At 39.0% G+C, this 20459-nt stretch overlaps 1 protein-coding gene across 2 annotated transcripts in view; it reads right to left on the bottom strand.

Annotated features, from left to right (window-relative positions):
- Nucleotides 1–20459, bottom strand: part of ATR (ATR serine/threonine kinase) — an 80069-nt gene that overhangs the window by 45251 nt on the left and 14359 nt on the right. For both annotated transcript variants that reach the window (XM_054040051.1, XM_054040052.1), the window contains exons 7-21: nucleotides 19920–20149; nucleotides 18257–18409; nucleotides 15729–15927; nucleotides 14538–14797; nucleotides 13285–13475; nucleotides 13071–13171; nucleotides 12128–12299; nucleotides 11198–11368; nucleotides 9921–10115; nucleotides 9345–9530; nucleotides 8553–8645; nucleotides 5114–5244; nucleotides 4783–4926; nucleotides 3027–3120; nucleotides 1632–1757 (exon numbers count right to left, since the gene is read on the bottom strand). In XM_054040051.1, the coding sequence (XP_053896026.1) occupies nucleotides 1632–1757; nucleotides 3027–3120; nucleotides 4783–4926; nucleotides 5114–5244; nucleotides 8553–8645; nucleotides 9345–9530; nucleotides 9921–10115; nucleotides 11198–11368; nucleotides 12128–12299; nucleotides 13071–13171; nucleotides 13285–13475; nucleotides 14538–14797; nucleotides 15729–15927; nucleotides 18257–18409; nucleotides 19920–20149 (2446 nt within the window). The remainder of the gene's footprint in view (nucleotides 1–1631; nucleotides 1758–3026; nucleotides 3121–4782; nucleotides 4927–5113; nucleotides 5245–8552; nucleotides 8646–9344; nucleotides 9531–9920; nucleotides 10116–11197; nucleotides 11369–12127; nucleotides 12300–13070; nucleotides 13172–13284; nucleotides 13476–14537; nucleotides 14798–15728; nucleotides 15928–18256; nucleotides 18410–19919; nucleotides 20150–20459) is intronic.

Below are 20459 nucleotides of genomic sequence, written 5' to 3' on the forward strand. Positions count from 1 at the left end.
GCTCTATTCTGATCCCCATGCCTGGCAGTCTTCAGTGCCAGGGATCACTCCTTTCGGCCGGCTGTTTCTTATGCCTTTTTCTGTGCACTGGTGATAGTGATCGGTGCTGAGACTCTGGTACAGGAGGAGGAGCACTTCTTACGGAGGCACTCAGTGCCGAGTCTGACTGGCCTGGCTCCGATGAAGGTCTCAGTGCCACTGCCATGAGCAGCCTTCTTTCTGCAAGGCTTAAAGTCCTTGTAGATTTGGCAACAGTCCTCAATATGAGTATCTCCCAGGCACTTTAAGCAGCTTGAGTGCAGATCGCTCAGGGGCATAGCCTTGTGGAAGAAGGCGTAAGGCCTGGTGACCAAGGCACGCCTTGGCACCAGGGAATGGACAAGAATTCTGCAAAAACCTGAAGTTACAGTACTTCACTAAAACGAGCTAAAAACTAACTATAACTATGTTTTAGAAAGAAGATAACTACTACCACTGAGAGATCCTTGCTTTTGCAAGCTAGCAGTTCCAGCAACTGTAACAGGCAGTAAAAAGGAACTGAAAGGGCGTAGGTGCTTTATACCAACACACGGCAGCAAAGGATGGTCAAACTGCCCCTATGGGTACCACTGAAGGAAGAATTTCTGGCATCTGTGCCCGGGACATGCACACACCTAGAATGTGCATATGTGCAATCACTTGAAGAAGAAAATTGGGTTTGTTTAGTCGAAGGAGAAGACTGAGGGGTGGAGGGACATAACAGTCTTCAAATATATAAAAGGTTGTTATAAAGAGCAGGAGGATAAAATTGTTGTCCTTAACCACTGAGGAGATGACAAGAAGTAATGTGCTTAAATTGCAGCCAGGGAGATTTAGGTTACACATTAGGAAAAATTTCCCAGCTGTAAGGGTAGTTAAGCACTGGAATAAATTACCTAGGGAGGTTGTAGATTCTCTGTCATTGGAGGCTTTTAAAACAAGGTTAGACAAACACCTGTCAGGGATGGACTAGATAATGCTTAATCCTGCCTTAGTGCAGGGGATGGACTTGATGACCTATCGAGGCCCCTTTCAGCCCTACATTTCTATGGTTCTACGATAAACCCAGGAGCAGATACCTTCATATTAGGTTTTAAGAAAACTTTTTCTTACAGAAAAAAGAAAATCTACATTTGAGAGTCTGCAATTGATGCTGGTTGATGATGGATTTGTTAATGCAGCCTGCTAAACCAGAAAATGCTTTAACAGAGAACAAAAAATAGCAGATTACTTTTCCCAGTAACAGTCCCATTACAAAATCCCTCTTCAGTTCTGGATTGACTTATTTCTTGCAATGCCTGGCTAGCACTAGAGGAAGAGAACGTGTTTACTTCTGAACTGCTCATTCAGTTCTGATTCAGCAAGGATCCCACACAAAAAGTAGGGTTTGAAAACCCTGTTAAAAGAGAAAGTTAGATGGGAACCTACCACCTCACCCATTCTGAAGTCAAAGGACATCTATATGGGTAAACTGAGAACACAAAGACACCTCATCTACCTTGCTGCTTATTGTAAGAGAAAACAGCATCCCAAGATAAAGGAAAATGATACTGTTGGTCCAGACAGTATCATAGTTCATCTTTAACTGCATTCATCATAACAGCTTTTTATACCTGATTTCTATACAAGGTTTCCTTCAGACTGGTCAGTGCATGGATTCGAACATCTACATTCTCATGCTGAATAGCTTTCATGGATAGCTGAAGTGTTGGCTGCAGGTCAGTGCTTTTGGAGGACTCCTGAACAAAAATACACAGCGTATAGCACAATGATTAACCACATCAGGAACATGGTTAAAATCTTCAAACACCTCAAAAACATGAGAAAATACACATCAGCCACCTTTTAAAGTAAAAGTCTCCTGAACCCATATCCATACCCCATAATTTTTTGTTTGCTCACAGTGGGAGGAAAACATATTTAAATTAATTTTATTCTCATAGAAGGTGTCATATTGACAGAAGGTTTTTAGTTTTATTTTCTTTCAATTTAGAACACTAAAGAGTTCCTATACACAGGCCCTGAGCACCCTGCCAAGAATTTAACATTACCAAATGAAATACTATTTATTTTAATCAGTTCACTACTCCTACCAAACAGTAACTCTTCATACAGGTATTTCTTCCCGCCCAGGCACACACACGCACACACACACATCTTGTAACGCCTTTCCAAGGCAAAGCAAAAGAAATAGGCTCTGCACTGTGCCCTGCAAATAACAAATTTGGGCTATTTTGGATCAAGGGCAAAAGGGCATTCCAAAAAGCAATGGTTTTCTTCACAGTATTCATCATTATAAGATGATATATTATAGGGACGAGTTTAGGATTTCATATTCTGAAATATGATAGTATTTGGTAGTTTTTCTAACAGGATATTCATTGTTAAAAGCTAAGCTGGTAAGGAGTGAAGTGTTTTTAAGATTATGAAGAATATTAAATAAAGCACATAAGATACAGGGAAGTCAAAAATTATAGAAATGTTAACTCTTACAATACTCTGGGAGTGTAATGTGTCAATGAGAATCTGGCTCTATTGTGTGATACACATTACCAAGTTTTCCTTTATCTGTATAAGTATTATCTCCATTGTATAGCTGGGCAAGTAACTTAACTTTAGTTTCCACAACATCATATCGAGAATCGTGGCAGAGCTAGGAACTAAATCCAATAGTCTATCTCCTTCACTGACCAAAGGATAATGCTTCATTTCAATTAGGAAATGTACATATGCGTATATCTAGATTTTTACCCTATTAGCCTGCCATTTTGTGAACACACATTCTCCTCAAAGAGAAGCACAATAGTTGAGATTTTCAAAACAGTAAGGGATTTAGAGACATATCTTCCATTACATTAAAATTAAGTGAAAATGTGTTGGCTAAATGCCCTAGATTGCTTTGAAAATCTCACCCATAATATATTATCAGTATAACATACAATACCATATTGCAACACCTGGGTTTACATCATTAATTCTTTTGGTACATAAAAATATTAAAGCTGTACCTTTCTATATTCCTGAAGGACTATTTGAATTTCTTTCAGTTCAGGATGGTCAGGAAGAAAATATATTTCATGAAGAAAGTCTTGTACTGCATCTCTAATAATGTGTTGTTGTTTTTAAAATAAATATTACAAAGATAAAGAAATTAGTACAAATTAAATTTGGGTCAGAAAATCTTACAAGGCTATCAAAATAAAGTAATAAAATGTAGTAACAATAGAAGAACAGAGCTTTGGTGAAAAATAGGATAAAATGCATTCAATATGTTAGAAATAAGATTTCATTTAATTAGTTAACCGAATTTAAAAAAAAAAAAAATTACTTCTCTGGCTACTAGACTTTATCTGAAATAAGTGTTCTTTCCCCCTCCCATAATCAACTTGGTCTCTTAAAAGACAATTCTTTCCAACCGTGGGAGCATTTTAGCTTCTCCATCCATCACTCAATCCCTCTCGAGGTACGTCTACACTGCAGCTGGGACCATGCTTCTCAGCTCGGGTAGACAGACACGCTAGCTCTGTTTAAACTAGTGTGCTACATATAGCTGTGTAGCCAGCGGTAGCATGGGCAGTGGCTCAGGCTAGCTGCTTCAGTATGTACCCAAAACAACTAGGCAGGTGTGTATTCAGGCAGCTAGCCTGAGGTGCCATCTGTGCTACCCCTGACCACACTGCTACATTTAGAAAAATAGCTCAAGCAGAGCTAACGCTCACCTGTTCACTCAAGCGGGGAACAATATTCCCAGCTGCAGTGTAGATATTCCCTCAGAGAGGTGAAACTCTCCTCCTCCTGGGAACTGGGAGAAGGGTGAGAATAATCTAGTTTTGTTTTGCTTCCCATTCTGGGAAAACACACATAAAACATATCTACCCAATGTGAACCAATATAGCAAACCAATGTGCTCCAACGATTGCTTAACCTATAGTGCTTCCCATTGGCCAGGAACAGCGAACCGCGACAACTGGGAGCTGCAGGTGGCCATGCAAATGTAAACAAACGATCTGGTGGCCCACCAGCAGATTACCCTGATGGGCTGTGTGCGGCCCGTGGGCTGGAGGTTGCCCACCACTGTTTTATAGGCAACATAGTTCTTGACTAAGATTTGGAAGATTTTTTCTGAAATATAGTATGGCTAATTACTAAGACTTGGGTCTATCATATTAGAGACCTGGATTCTATTCCCAGTTTGTATGACCTCTCAGTGAGAAAGGAGGCCATACTCAATAACATGGTTGTGAAGGGGACAGAATTATTAACACCTGTCACTGGAACAAACAAGTCTAGAACCCATGGTCCTTTGGTTCCCAGCCCAGTACATCTTCCCCTTAGCCCAAGGACAGTTTGATGGGGGAAACCAGCACTAACAGGGGTGACTACCATTGTCATAGCATGACATAGACAAAATGACAGAGGCAAGACAATGGAACAGTGTATGTGCAATGCTAATGGAATTATCAATGGATTTTGGCAGCAAGCCAGGAACAAGCTGTATTAAGAAATACACAGGCAGGAAAATGGCAATCTTTCAACAGATTGGAAAGTGACTTCATGAAAATTTGTTAAGGCTTGGCCAACATAAAGACACCTCACAGGAACATCCGCTCCCAAATTTCAAAGTCTGCTGCAAGTTATGGAGGTGTTGGAACTCTTGAAAAAAACCTTACCATTATTAGATAGTTTTAATATAAGGGTTGCTACCACTCCTACTATCATACTTGAGCCACTAACGCATATGCAAAATATTTCCAGTGACAATACCTGTTCTCAACTATGAGAAAATAAAATATTGCTGCAGTTTCTTTTGGCTGGACATGTATCAGGGGCAACAAAGCTACTATCACATGACTGAGTAGGGAGCCAAGGTAAGCATGATCCAGGCATCGAACAAAACAGTCCCATGATCTAAATGAAAAGGAAAAACAACAAAAAAATAAATATTTTTTTCTGCATATGGGCATTTTAAGTGAATCATGAGATGCAAACACTAAGTATTTAAAATAATTTTAGTTTCATGAGCTATAGGTATACACCAGAACACCCATACACAGAATTTGAAATAAGTTGCTGTCTGAGTACATTGTCAATTCACCTGCAGCATAACTCTGGAAAGTCATCCTTGTATCTTAAGCCTGTTCTCAGTGTAGTCATCATCTTCACTCTTACTGAACTGATATGTTTGGAACCCATAAGCTTCATTAAAGACATCAAACTGTTTAAGGCCTGAAAATAAGGAAATCTCTCTTGAACAAAATAGATATTTGATAAATTAATTGTACAGTGAAATAAGAAATTAACTGTTAGATGTTAACTTTTGTCCATAATTTGCAGCTGAAAGTTTTATACAAGAGTTTAGTTGTTAAATCATTAATTTAATTAACACTAATTTAAAACTTTATGGTCAAAATTAAAACCACACACCATTTTCTTTGAAACCATTAAAGCAACTTCCAAATTCCTATTGTATTTGTACACAATAGTGTCTTGATCAGCTGCAATAGCAAGGCTATTGAGTAAAGGGCTCTTTGACCTGAAGAGATTTCAATCACATACAACTATTATAGTATTTCAGTGAGCTGATTGTAAAAGAAGGGCAGCCATCATGCAGAGAATTTGTATTGGAATTTGAAATCCAGTCTCATTTTAGTTACTCAGCTAATTATTAAGGACTTTCATTCATCACTATACTGCTTGTCTCATACTTCTATAACAGTTTTATCTTCAAGACTTCAGAACTTTCTTCAAGATCTTTTTGCTGCTCAAAGTAATATAGTAGTTGTCACCACCTTGATCATGGTCTTCTCAATGCTGAACACTAACTGTTGAAGAGAAGCTTTACTGCTGTCATCCCTCCTTGCAGCTTATGGTTATAATGACTACATAGCACATATGGAGGTTACTCTGCCCAATAGTTTTCTAGGATTTGTGAGGGGGCACACCCTCCCTCTAATAAGAGAAGGCTAAAAAGTTCTTCTGGGCTCAGCCAGCACTAACCAGGCACACCTAGAAAGGTTTGCTCTGCCTGGAGAGAGAAAGCTTAAAAAGGCAAAGCCTGACAGAGGAAGGGATGATGACTAGGAAGAAGACTGCTGTATCTTAGAGACTGCAAGCTATAGGGACAGATCAATATAGAAGAAGACAGTCACTGACCTTGCGACTCCTGAGACTGCATGGACCAGGTTTAAAGTGGGAGTGACCCAAAAGAAAGGGCTGAAGGCAGATCCTAACCCTGATTAAAGATGCTATACCTGCAGATAAGCCAAACCCCAAAGGGGTGACAAAAAAGACTGCACCACCTTTGTCTCTTTTTTATTCTGATTATCCCTGTCTCAGGGGAGGGAGAGAGAAAAGAACCTTTTTGTTTGTTTTGTTTTCTTTGGAGAATTCCCTGTGTGCCACAAGCAAGGAATGACTCTATAAGCAAACCAAATCATGGTCAGGGGGTGAGAGGGAGGGGAAGGGGAGACTCCCCACCACTGGACACCAAAAAAGAACTGCAGCTAAGGTTTCTAAACCTCCCATCCTCCAGTTTAGTACTTTGTAGAATTCTCAGCAATTTAATAAAGGGAAATATTGACATATAAAGTTTTCTGGAAGTCCACAATAATTCTGTAATCATGCCATTATATAAGTATTACAATGAATTCTTCTCTCAAAGAAGAAAATCATTTGCAATAATAAGAATATGAGCCATAAGCCTCCACCATTACAGAATTTACAGTCTTTCTTTATGTAGTCTCTGGGGAACAATAACCAGACGACTAGCAAATTTCTATTATAAAAGAATGGAAATATAAATCCTTAAGTAAATAATCATTTTACTTTTTCCCTTTAAAACTTCAAACTTTGGACATGGTCATTCTCCTAAATGGTATAAACAGAACACAACATTTTTCTTTTTACAAGATTCACATAATCTTTCCATTAAACATTACCTTCTGTAAGCATGTGTAATAAATTCCCTTTGTATAAAAATGTTCTATTCAGAAAATAATGAATTTTCCCTTCACATTTTAAGAAGCAAGGAAAGAATCTTCCAGGCTCCCCAAATTTCACTCCCCCCCTTTCTAGAGGTCCTCATGCTGGAGAATTGTTTAATACTTATATAGTGCCCTTAGTATGCATGGCACTTTAAACAAATAAAAAAATATGATTACTTTAGAATGTAAGCTCTTCAAGGCAGGAGAGAGAGAGATAAGAAATGACAAAGAAAGGGAAGAGAAGGATGAGGATTACAATAGATAAAGAATGTTAAACGTGTATGAAGCATGAAAGAAGAAATTCAGGAATAAGTTAGGGCAAGGAACGATATGCAAATAACTTCAGAGGTAAATCATGAAAATTAGATGAAAGGAGATTTTTAAATATGGATTTTAAAAGGCAGAGAGTGAAGATGCTTGCCACAAAGAGGTCATTCCAGACAAAAAGGGCCATAAAAGACATGAGTGGAAAGATTCAGTGGAGCGGAGGCAGAACGTAGGGCAGGTGAAGCAAAGGCTGAGATGTAAGCAGGGGTAGATTTATGCAGCTCCTAGAAAGTGAGAGGAAGTTTAAACTTGATGTTCAAATAGACAGGAAGCCAACAAAGGGATTCAAGGGGTGACAACAAAAACAAGGTTACTCTAGCGGCAACACCCCTTTGATAGACTGAAGGAAGAGTCAGAGGAAGTGGTGGCTACAGTAGTCCAGGTAAAAGAGACAGAGAACCCTGTCATGAATCAACAGTGGGATAGAAGAGGAGACAGATTTTAGAAATGTTATAGCGGAAGAGTAATAAGATTTGACAAGAGACTAGTTGGGGAAAAAACAGAGTGGAACTGAATCAGTGAGCTTGAATGACTAGGAAAATAGTGGAGCTGTCAATGGTTATGGTGAAGGAGGCAGAGAAAGAGTATATAGCTGCGAAATCTCAGCAGATGTTTTAGCCTTGTTACATTTGAGAGAGTGGCAGAATATCCAGGAAGAAATGTGAGCCCGGACTATGGAGGAAACGTCTGGGTCCAGAGGAAGATTTGAGAATCATCAGGCTGGAAGCAAGACAAGAGATCATGGGAGGACAGACTTCTAGGAACAACAGAGAGGGGGAAGAAGAGGAGTCAATATAGATAAGGTGGAAGGAGTGTTCACCTAAGTTAAGAGGCAAATCAAGCAAGGACAGAGCCATATAATGTAAAGATGAGAGTTTCTCAAAAAGAACTCTACAATATCAAAAGCGGGAAAGAGATCCAAAGGTGACCTTTAGATTTGGCAAGGCAGAGGTTATTTCATTTCAACTGGAAGCAGCTCCACAGAAACAGTCAGCACCACTCATCTGCCAGAAAGGGCTGCTTAAAAGAGAAACCGGCACATTTCTCATGGCTAAAAGATATTGCCTCAGAATTGCAGAATTTTCAGATTTTGCCATGAGCTTAATACCAATTTCAAAGCAACAACTCAGTCCTTGCAAGGCAGCTTACTGTGTTGGCCATCATGTTGCCTGAAAACACTGCATACTTGTCCTTGTTTTACAGTTCAAACTGATGTTCACTCACCATTTTCTTATCTTCAATGCCAACACTGGAGCTCAATAACTGCATGTTAAAAAAGGCCAAGATACCCAGCAATTTAGGTTGTAGATAATCAGCCTAAAAAAATAAAAAAATAAACTTTTACCAATAAGACATTCTGAAATATTTAGAGATTAAATATTAAATTGAGACAATTTATCCATTATAGTTCCTTGTTTAAGTAAGTTTCACAGCATATTAATAATTTTTGAACAGCATGTCAGGTTTCACATTTTGCCTGACTGCATAAAGTGAATGGAAAGACATTTCACTGTAAGCACATCTTTATGGTAAAATAAAAAGGGAATCTATTGAGATAACCTAACACACATCCCAAAGGGCAAACAAAGATCCTCCAATATATATATAATTTACTTTGAGAAAGACATTTACAGAAATATGGCTGCACAGACACCATTCTATTACTTCAATTATATGGAAGTTTCTTCAACAGGTTGTGCGTTTTTATACTTATTTGTGTGTTTTGTCTCCACGTTACAGAAGCTCTATTTAATGTAGGGTACTGAAATATTAAAATTTCTTCAGGTTTTTATATATTAATTTTTAAGAGGTGCTCAAAATTTACTACACTTCCTTTCCTGGGATCTGGGACAAAAATCTGTCTGTGGATTGGTCCTGCTTTGAGCAGGGGGTTGGACTAGATGACCTCCTGAGGTCCCTTCCAACCTTGATACTCTACGATTCTATGATTCCCCTTCCTCACAGTGGAGAGTGAGATTGTTGAATTAAAAACAGATGTAACTTATTTCTCCTTACCATTAGTTCAGGTGACGTTATGTCTCTGGGTCCCTGATATAGATCATCATTCGATGCAAATGAAGCCAATATTGACAAACCATTGAAGACCTGCTGATAGTGCTCTCCTATACGTAGCAATAATTCATTATGCAATCCCTGGTAGTCTTGTCTCAACAAGCTGCCCAGTTCTATTTCTGTTTCATTCTATAAATCAATACCAACAGCAGAGAAAAAACAAATGTTATTATACTCAAAATATACAATACAAGGTAGATTGTCTTATGGAAAGAACCTTTGAGTCCAATAGCGCTAAGAAAAAACTTACATTCATATAACAGACAATTCAAACCTTCCAAGGCAGAGCTCTAAATTTAGCTGCCAGCTCAGAAGACATTTGTTTACAACCAAAAGGGACTGACTATAAGCTGACAAAACTATTCTCCATATACAAAAAATACATTTAGGAAACAAAATTGGTGTAATAACTTTTCATGTATTTAATATATTGTGTTTAAAGAGGAAAAAATATCCCCAGCTTGTCATCTATTATTGCTCCTAATCTGCACATGTACAGCTGGCAAATGCTCAAGTTACCTTGAGGTAGTGAAGTGCTCGCTCCAGCTCATCCTTAGAACAGGAACAGACCAAGTGGGAAAAGATGTATTTGAAGTTGTTGATTAGGATTTCTCTTCGGTTTACATTCAGCTGTTTTGCTATGGTTCGAATAAGTGCTGACGCTGCAGGACTGGCCTTGGCAGCAAGGTCAGGCAGTAGAACTTGCAGGGTTCGCTGACAAATTAAAAGCACAACACTTACAGAAAAAAATCTGTATTTAATCTTGGTATGCCAATATGAAATTATACCTGTACACCTATTATCTTGATTTAAGATTGACTTAGTGAGAGCGAATCAACAGGGATACTAGAGAAGAAAATATCTTAGTCATGGAAAGACTAATGGAAAAAGAATAATTTCATAGGGCTGCAATAATAGGAGCTATGAATCCATACAAATGGCAAGTGAAAGTATAGTTTCATTTAGTTAACCTCTCAACAAAAGGAAATCTAGAGGAAAACAAAAACAAACAAACCACAACCAGAACACTTTGTCCTGTCCAACTGTTGCACATTTCCCCACTACCAACAAACCAGATGCTGATCAAAAAAGTTTGAGCTTGTGTGAAAACTTTGGCTATGTTCCTAGTTCATATTAAAGTAGGCCTCTTCAAACAGGACAACATTAATGCAAACTAGGAATTTATAGTTCACATCTGCAGCAGCCACACGGGAAGTTACAGCGCAGAAGTTTGGTGTGCACTGCTATTCATACTCTTGTAGTCCGATCTGCAGGGCAGTATAGACAAGCCCTTTGACCTTAAAGAAAATAAGCAGTGTTTATATTAAGGAGAGCAACAAATGAAGATGTTATTTAACCAAAGCATCTTGGTATTTTCTGCTTGAAACAAAGAACAGAAGGTTACCTAGAGAAGAGGGAAAAAAATATCCTGAATGAGGGCTCAAAAAATGGGCTCAAAATAGAGACTTTTGATTGAACATCTTATCCACTCAGAAGCTGCAGAAGCCAATAAATACTTTGAGTAAATGAGTACTTTTGTTTAATACTTGGGTAGTTTGCCTCCCCTCAGAATCTGAACCACTCAATATGCCGCAGTTTCTGGATTGAACATCTCCTCCCTGCTTAAATTACCAGCAGCAATTCTAAATTATCCCAATTTATAGCTACCAACAATTAGAGGAGGAGGGGGTTAAGAAACAAATCCAGAGTTACAAGATTTACAGGAAGATAGTGGACTAAAATTAAAAAAAAATCCAAGCTCAGAATATTCAGAAGTAAAAAACCTATCAACTCACAGACAGAAAGCGGTTGAGGTCTGGGAAATCAAATACATTGGCAATTTCAGATAACGTGTCCAGGGCCATCCTTCTCTGATGAGCAGCCTCTTGTTTTTGTAACTCATTACTCTGGCATGGAGTGTTAGAAAGTACTGCCATCTGGCTGGAGTGCAGGGATTCCACTAGAAACTAAACATTAAAAGATAACTTTCAATATTAGTTTTCCACCTCCAGAACATAAAATCCACACTGAACAAAGATATACAGCCAAGCACTTAATCTAAGGATAAAAGTTTTAGCTTCTCTTTCTTCCTGTCTACATTTTTCTTCTACTTACACTAAATTGAGGATGACCAAAACTGAAAACCATGGATCATTACATTTGACGATACTCAAGTTGTAATTTAAAAAATTTACTTTGGAAACCTTAATGGTGGCATGTCATCCAGCTAGAAACTGATGTTACATTACTGCCTTCTGGGAATATTTAAAAACGGAAAAGGACTTAACCTTTTAAATAACCTGTGGGAAAAATCACTGTTGCATTATGACTGTAACATAAGATCAAATGTAATATCAATTTTAAAAGTAGAGGAAGTGTGCCATATAATGCAAAAGATTATGTGGTTCTATTATTTCAATACTTAGGGAGCTGGGACATGAGAGGGAAACAGAATGACACTGCTGGTGTCACAAACCCAATCAAAAGTAAGAGTCCCAGTCTTCCTTGAAAAGGTTAATTTCTTTTAGAAAATTATGTCAAATAGAACTCCTCCTATTTGTACTCTACATAAAACAAAAGCTTTTTTTAAATTTTACTTTCAGCACCACTTTTAAAAGTGAATGGGGAAAACATTGCCACACAAATTCACATCTGTGAGGCAATGTTTTCCTTTGCAACCTAGCAATATAATGTGTGCTCCCGAAAGTAATACTCTTTTTCCTCACCTGACAGATAGGTTTCTTGTACTGACTGAAAAGGGCTTGCAGTTTTATAGACTTGGCGGCAGCCAGTGCTCTAATTTCCGTATATGCTGCTCCAGCCACAGATGCGGACTTTGACAACAAACAGTGCAACAAATGCAAGAGCGCAAATGGCACCAAATCCCCTTTCGCTGCCCTTTCAAAAGTGAGCAGAAAAAAATTACACTGTTAGCATGAAATGCTAGTTACAACACTAGTGAGACTACCTCTAACATATGCAGGTTACCATGATAAATACAATTTGTCACTGTATTTTTATATAATCTCCTATTGTACACAAAATGGATGCCATGGTAAAGAACAGATGATTTCAACAAATATGAATATATAGTATTTAATCATCATTTAGTATAAAGACTTACTCTTTGAATGGACTTGTCTTTATTAATTATAATTAGGCTTGGCAGAATTGAACTTTTAAAATTAATTTTGAAGGATAATATCTTTATTTTATCAATCTAAATTTTCACACTTTTAGGAAATTATGGGATGTCAGACAAGAATTATTTAGTGATAGCAGACAATGAGATTCAAAAAGTTAAATACTGAACCGTAACCATAATCATATGTGGAAATATTTGTCAGTTTGTGTGTGTACAGTGAAATCAACGTTTCTTAATAAAAATCGAATCCTTCCAAAACCAATTATAATGCTATCTTTTCCTAAAGAAAAAAAATACTGTCACTTGGGCTCTGACCCTACACAATTGGACCTATGACAGAAGACCCTTCCACGTGGAACCCTAGTGAATACACCAAGGCTCAGTACAGATGCAAGGGTCTGCCTGTGTGGATGTATCTGTAAAGAGTATTATTCTTGTATTCACACCTGTGCAACAAGTTTCTCGGAACTATAAACCGAAAATACTTACGAATGTTCAAAATAAAACATACAACCAAAAGATACCTTCCAATATCCCCTGTTGTTAGAATTAATGTATCCTTCAACTCATTATTTCTTGAAATTTTTGCATTTGTATAGGCCTCTTTCATTCTTGAAACAAAAAGCTGAAAAAAACAAATTTGAAATGGACAAAGTATTCAACACATTAGTTAAACAAGACTGTTTTTGTTGTAACAGTTTTGCATTTTTGGCATTAGAAAAGAAATCTTGGGTTCACCTCTTTTATGAATCCTTCCTCAGAGTCCAAGGATGCCAATATGTTCCTGATATTGTCACTGAATGCCACTCTTACATCTTTATCAGGATCTTCCATTAGATTTAGTAAAGCTCCAACAAGAATCTTTACATCCAATTCATCATCTCTAAAGTCCAGATGTTTGCAAAGATGAGGTATATTCTCCATAAATGCTAAGGAAGAGAGAAATGGATTGAAGAAGGAAAAGGAAGACAAGTGTTTAATTCTTTTAAAAACGTACCAGAATAATTAATGATAAAATAATATACAAAAACATCAAACAGCCTGTTTTATATTTCATAAAGCTATTAAAAAATGTGTCAAACAAAATGGCTATTTATAATTCAGATTTATATCAAATGTTAGACTTCTACTGAAAGGTACAGAATGAGTAACTACAGTAGATATTAGATTTAATTGGACTTAGTATCAGATGTTAGTTGTAGATGTTAAGTTAACCATGCTTGAAAGTTCATGTTTATATATCTATAGTGACATTTGTTGAGCAATATGGTGTACAGAAATACACAAGTGGCTACTGTAGTTTGTTTACACTGTGCATCATCATAACTATTTTGTGAATGCTGACTGTACGTTAGCCAATAAAAATATTAAGATGTCAGTTGTGTGGGTTGAGGAACAGAAGCTGATAGGATACGTCAAGCATTCATTTTTTTTGCTTCTGCCAGCTAGAACCAATGGAAAATATCATGAGCACAATTTCTCTTTGCTTCCAGAAAGCTTGCATATTCTTGCTTCCAGAAAGCTTGCATATTCATCAACCATTTCAAAAGTCAAGTGCTTGACCTATTTGGGAAGGAGGTCTACTATTAATTTATAACATACTTAAAAGAAAGCAAATAAAGATTGAGAAAATGGGATGGGAGACAAAAAAGACAAAAAAGAGTGGAATTAGTGAAAGGTATTGAATAGAAGATAACGTTAACAATTAAGGAGAGGCCCTTTAGTGCTAAATGCTAAGCAACCACAATCCTCATTGACTTCAACACGAGTTGAGGGCACTCAGTGGTGAGGTATCACAGGTCAGACTTACCAACACATAAGTTGTGTTGTCAGACCATACGCAAACACTCTTCTTCTCACCTACTGTACAAGTTGCAGGTTGACAGAAGGAATACAACACAGAAGTCGGGTGGCGAAAAAGGACAGTGCAAGTAATTTTAGTATACTACATAAGAGCGTGAAGGCTAAGAAAAAAAATAAAATCACTTTACCTAGCTTTACTGAACTAGGTACTTTGCTTTCAAGAAGATTAAAAAATGGCTTGAAAATGGAGGCTTTCACTGAACATGTATTTTCATGAGCAGAGATCACCGTGAGGCTGCTACATAAAATATCATAAGTTACATGCTCAATATCAGGTTCTGTTAATTGAGGACTTAAATTAAATGTCCCAGCAAGACAGCAAGCTAATTTCCCAACAATACTGGCACAAGCCTTCTTGACTAACTCAGATACATCATTGATTTGGTCTCTGTAATGAAAGAAGAAAAAAAATCTTCAGTATATCACTTAATGAGTCATTTGTATTTTATATGCAATACATTCAATAATTTCCATATATTTAACAAGTTAAATTAAAAAAGTGTTTACATAAATAGTTACAGTCTATAATGGCTATTTGTTTTTCTTTTTTATCACTGATTCAAACTCTGTGATAAATCTACAAGGGAGGTGGACAGGGTAGAATGTAGATGGAGAAAGAAGGTATCTTTAATCTGGTATACTAATACAGGAATAGGCAGGCTGCATGTGCAAAATTGGGCAGAGGGTAAGGTAGGTACATAGGAGGGGGACGGGTGAAAGAAAACAGAATGGGACTGTATAAAAAGCTATGAGGCACAAGCATAACTTCTTTCACAGTTTGTTGCACAATGAACCCCCTTCCCCATGTTTGTTTTTGTTTATCTAAACCAGGGGTAGGCAATCTATGGCACATGTGCCGAAGGTGGCACACAAGCTGATTTTCAGTGGCACTCACACTGCCCGGGTCCTGGCCACCAGTCTGGGGGGCTCTGCATTTTAATTTAATTTTAAATTAATCTTCTTAAATATTTAAAAAACCTTATTTACTTTATATACAACAACAGTTTAGTTATATATTATAGACTTATAGAAAGAGACCTTTTAAAAACATTAACATGTATTACTGGCACGCGAAACCTTTAATTAGAGTGAATAAATGAAGAGTTGGCACACCACTTCTGAAAGGTTGCCTACTCCTGATCTAGACAAAGATTGATGGGCAGAGAATGTGTCTTTTATATGTTCTGAGAGATCCCTAGTACATTTTGGATGCTATATAAATAAATAATAAAATAACAATCCACCAACACAAACATTCCTGTAATAGTTTTCTTTTTCAAGCATGTAATCGGAAAAGTGAAAGCAGCACTAATACATACAAGAGAGATTTGGGAATTATGCTGTAGGATTTCACACTTAATTGGTGCAGGAGGACAGGGAATCCTTTAACACAACTAGCTCGGATGACTTCATGGGGACTCTGTAGTGCCCAATGGTAAACACATTTTCTCCAATCCAAACATATGTTTTTTGGGAACAGAGACAGAAGGAATACACAGTGCGACTGAGTTTGAGGTGCTATGGAGGAGAAGAGGGAGAAAAAACAAAACAAAAATCAAACATTACATAAGGCTTTGAATACTATTAGTTCTTTGTTGTTGCCAATAGGAAAAAAAGAACAAGACAAACAGGTGGAAAGAAAATATACTGTAGAAATATGAGACAATTTCTTTAAGGCAATTAATACAAGGCACACCTATGTCTCAGGTTTTGCAAACAGACTTAATATGCTATGGTTTATATACACCATTTCTTCTGTTTTAATCTTTGCTCTCTCATTTAAATAAGCTATTTTTTCCCCTCATGCAGTGTTAACCTAGCCATATTGTTCTCATATAAGGCTATGTTTTAGTCATGGGTATTTTTAGTAAAAGTCATGGACAGGTCACCAGCCGTAAACAAAAATTCATGGGCTCAGTAGTGACCTGTCCATGATTTTTACTAAAAATACCCACTATGATTAAAACTTGGGTGGCGGTGCTTGGGGGGGAGGAGGCGGTCCAGGGGCGCTGCGGGTGCTGGGGGAGGTGACCCGGGACCCGCGCTGGTGCTGGGGGTATTGGCGGGGTTTCCTACCGGCTCTGTTCCTGCAGCTCCTGGGTGGCAGAGGCAGGGGCTCCTCCACTGATCCCACCACAAGCATAGCCAATGGGAGCTGCAGGGGAGGCAGCGCGCGGCACAAAGACGCCCCTCCACCACCTAGGAGCTTCAGGGGGCCCCCCACCCCAGGTAAGCACACCACACACACCCCTGCCCCTAGCCCTGAGCCCCCTCCCACACACCCAAACTGCTGCTGCTGGCCACTCAGGCAGCCCCTGGGTCAACACCAGCTGCTGCAGAAGTCACAGAAAGTCACGGAATCCGTGACTTCCATGACCTCCGTAACAAACTTGCAGCCTTAACAATTAACACAGGCCATAAAACAAAGGTATACAGTGTGGCCAAGTTAACATTGTAAGAAACTTCTTCCCCAAACCTTTCTACTGCATCAACTCTATTTTTACCATTTAACACGCTTACACATGTTCAGAGGTGTTCCTCTAATAATTCCATATTTGTAGGTGACACAGTCCTTGCAGAAGCTGTTTGGTGATGTATTGGTATCTAAAGAGACAACTAACGCATTTACTACCAAAAAGAGAGATAGACTTGGGAGTCCTTATAAATCATAAAGAAACCAGCTAGCTTGGAAGACTGGGCCAAAAGAAATCTGATGAGGTTCAACAAGGACAAGTGCACTTAGGATGGAAGAATCCCATGCACTGCTACAGGCTGGGAACCGACTGGCTAAGCAGCAGTTCTGCAGAAAGGGACCTGGGGATTACAGTGGATGAGAAGCTGGATATGAGTCAACATTGTGCCCTTGTTGCCAAGGCTAATGGCTTATTGGGCTGCATTAGTAGGAGAACTGCCAGAAGATCGAGGGAAGTGATTATTCCCCTCTATTCAGCACTGGTGAGGCCACATTTGGAGTACTGCATCCAGTTTTGGGCCCTCCACTACAGAAAGGATGTGGAGAAATTGGAGACAGGCCAGAGGAGGGCAACGAAAACGATTAGGGGGCTGGGGCATATGAGTTACAAGACGAGGCTGAGGGAACTGGGCTCATTTAGACTGCAGAAGAGTGAGGGGGGATTTGATAGCAGTCTCCAACTACTTGAAGGAGGGTTCAAAAGAGGATGGAGCTAGGCTGTTCCCAGTGGTGGCAGATGACAGAGCAAGAAGCAATAGTCTCAAATTGCAGTGGCGGAGGTCTAGGCTGGATATTAGGAAAAACTATTTCACAAAGAGGGTGGTGAAGCACTGGAATGGGTTACCTAGCGAGGTGGTGGAATCTCCATCCTTAGAGGTTTTTAAGGCCCGGCTTGACAAAGCCCTGACTGGGATGATTTAGTTGGGGTTGGTCCTGCTTTGAGCAGAGGGTTGGACCAGATGACCTCCTGAGGTCTCTTCCAACCCTAATCTTCTATAATAGCTTTCTGGCACTTTAAACACCTCCTCTCAAATGCAACATATGGCTGGAAAGCGATACAGATTTGTGGATTTGGTTGGCCAGTTCATTGTTCTCTATTGTGTCAGACTGACTGGATATTCATGGATACAACATTGCATCAGTTCACATTCAGAAGATTACCCATACAACCATATGGGCTAGAATCTCCAGTGAAATTTTATGTTGAACATAAGTTGATAGGTAAGGCCTGGTACATACCAAGTTATGCTTCCTGTTTGTCACTAGCAAATGGATTTATGAAGCACATATGAAAGGAACAGCAATGTATATGCAGCATATTAAATACACAAATGTGCAATCATAGAAGAGCTCTAATATGGTATCCATACTTACAGAAACTATTTGCAATCTGTTGGCTCAGATCTAGAAGATCTGAGCTGAAAGGAGACAGCTTGAAAGAAGAGTCATCAGAATGGCCATATATCCAAGGCAGAGATAACATTCCACATAAATTTTCAAGAATCTGATCATTAAGATGGCTCTTCCCTAGGGAAAACCCACATAAAACCATAGTTGTTAGTCTACATGGCTTACAAAATGGATGTGATATTATACTTTATTTAGTTACAGAGTAGAATACATTATATTTTCCTAAAGAGAAGTACAGTACCAATCCACCCATGTTATCAGAATTCTGCATTTTAGAAGTGAAACAGTAAAGCAATTATGTATTAGAGCAAAACATTCTAAAGTTATGTGAAAAAGTACCATCTACAAAGTTCATTTCTTAGGCACAGTCACTGTTCACACATCGGTTTTGGCCAAAGAAGAAGAGAGACAACAGAAGCACACACAAATGAAAAAGGAAACAGTTTATTAGTTTTCAAGACAGATGCATTCCACAAAGAAAAGTCTTCCCACAACCTCCCAGTTGATGAAACTGCCTTTAATGCAACTAGGATTTCTATGTGTCCCAGTTAACGTTGTTTCGTTGCTGATCAATTAGGGAACATGCTCATTTAAAGTTGTGCAATGCTCCCTTCTAACGTCATTTGGCAGCCTCCTGCTTTGTCCACTGCTTGCAGGAAGAGCAGCCCGTTGGAGCTAGCTGGTGGGGGCATGTAACCAGCGTGGACCAGCAGCCACCCTATCAGCTCCCCACTCCCCTAAGTTCCCTGTGCAGCAGTCGCCCAGCAGGCTAGCAATCGGCAGTTCAGCTGTCCCTCCCCCCACTGCCGTGTGCTGCTCCTGCCCTCTGCCTTGGAGCTGCTCCCCGAGCCTCCTGCTTACTGTGCGGGGGAGGAAGAGGGCTAATGTCAGGGTGTCCCCCTGCTCCTACACCCTGCTTACCCCTTCTCCATATAGAGCAGGGTGGGGACACGGACGGAGAGAGACAGAGAGAGCTAGGGGCAGCAGCTGCTGTCTCAACTTCCTGATCCACTTAAAAAGACAATGCACTTAAGAGTGGGTCAGCTTACTTAAAGGGGCAGTGTGCATTTCTCTCTCCCACACATAAGGTGCATGTCTGTCTCTGTCTGCTATGCTGTCTCCCCTCCCCTCCTGCTGCCTTTAACAACAATGTGTTAACCCTTGAGGGTTCAGCCGAGTGCTAGTTCATCAAGGCATTCCCTGGGAAATACCCCACCCTCTTCCACCCTCTGACTACACCACCTCAACCAAGCTTCACAATCATTATAGCTGTGAAGGGTATTAAATTGTTTGTTTAAAACGTAGTGTGTGTGTGTGTGTGTGTGTAGTTTTTTGTCTGGTGAAAAAAATTTCCCTGGAACCTAACCTCCGCATTTACATTAATTCTTATGGGGAAATTGGATTCGCTTAACATCATTTCGCTTAAAGTCGATTTTTTCAGGAACATAACTACAACGTTAAGCGAGGACTTACTGTACATTGAAAAGTGGAGCATTAAGCTCAGGCACAAAGTCTAAACTTTAATAAATTCATCCATCACAACAAACCAGCCAACTTCTATCTGCATTTTTAAGTTTACCAAGTATCAGAATTCAGCAAAGAGCTTTTAATTTCAACAGCTTCTCACCTTGCATATAAAATAAAGCATCAAAGATTTTCACTATTCTGTCAATCACTGGCTCCAGGTTAGCAATCTGAGCAGTAGACGCTAAAAGGTTCCTGCAGACTTTCACTACTTTCACAACGAAGTCAGAAGAAATCCAGATCAGTTGTAAATTCACCTCAGAATCTGAAGACCAAGCAGCATTACGTTTATGACTGCTTAAGCTACACAAATGAGCAACTTTATGATCCATGCTATTAAAGAAAAACATTTAGAAATCATGTGAACGTTGTAATGTTGTGAGTTTTTTCTAAATTATAACCAAAAGTCTATCTATGAAAACGTTCCTATTTCAAAATGCAGGCAGCTTTCCTGCAGTTGCATGCAGATACAGTAACTCCCCACTTAACATCCTCTCGCTTAACGTTGTTTTGATTTTACATCCCTGCTCAATTACAGAAAATGCTCCATTTAAAGTTGTGTAATGCTTCGCTAGAACGCCATTTGGCTGCCTGCTTTGTCCACAGCTGGCAGCCCCCCATCAGCTCCCCTATGCTCCCCACC

The sequence above is a fragment of the Malaclemys terrapin genome, chromosome 9 (genome assembly GCF_027887155.1).
Source record: "Malaclemys terrapin pileata isolate rMalTer1 chromosome 9, rMalTer1.hap1, whole genome shotgun sequence".
NCBI classification, from domain to species: domain Eukaryota; kingdom Metazoa; phylum Chordata; order Testudines; family Emydidae; genus Malaclemys; species Malaclemys terrapin.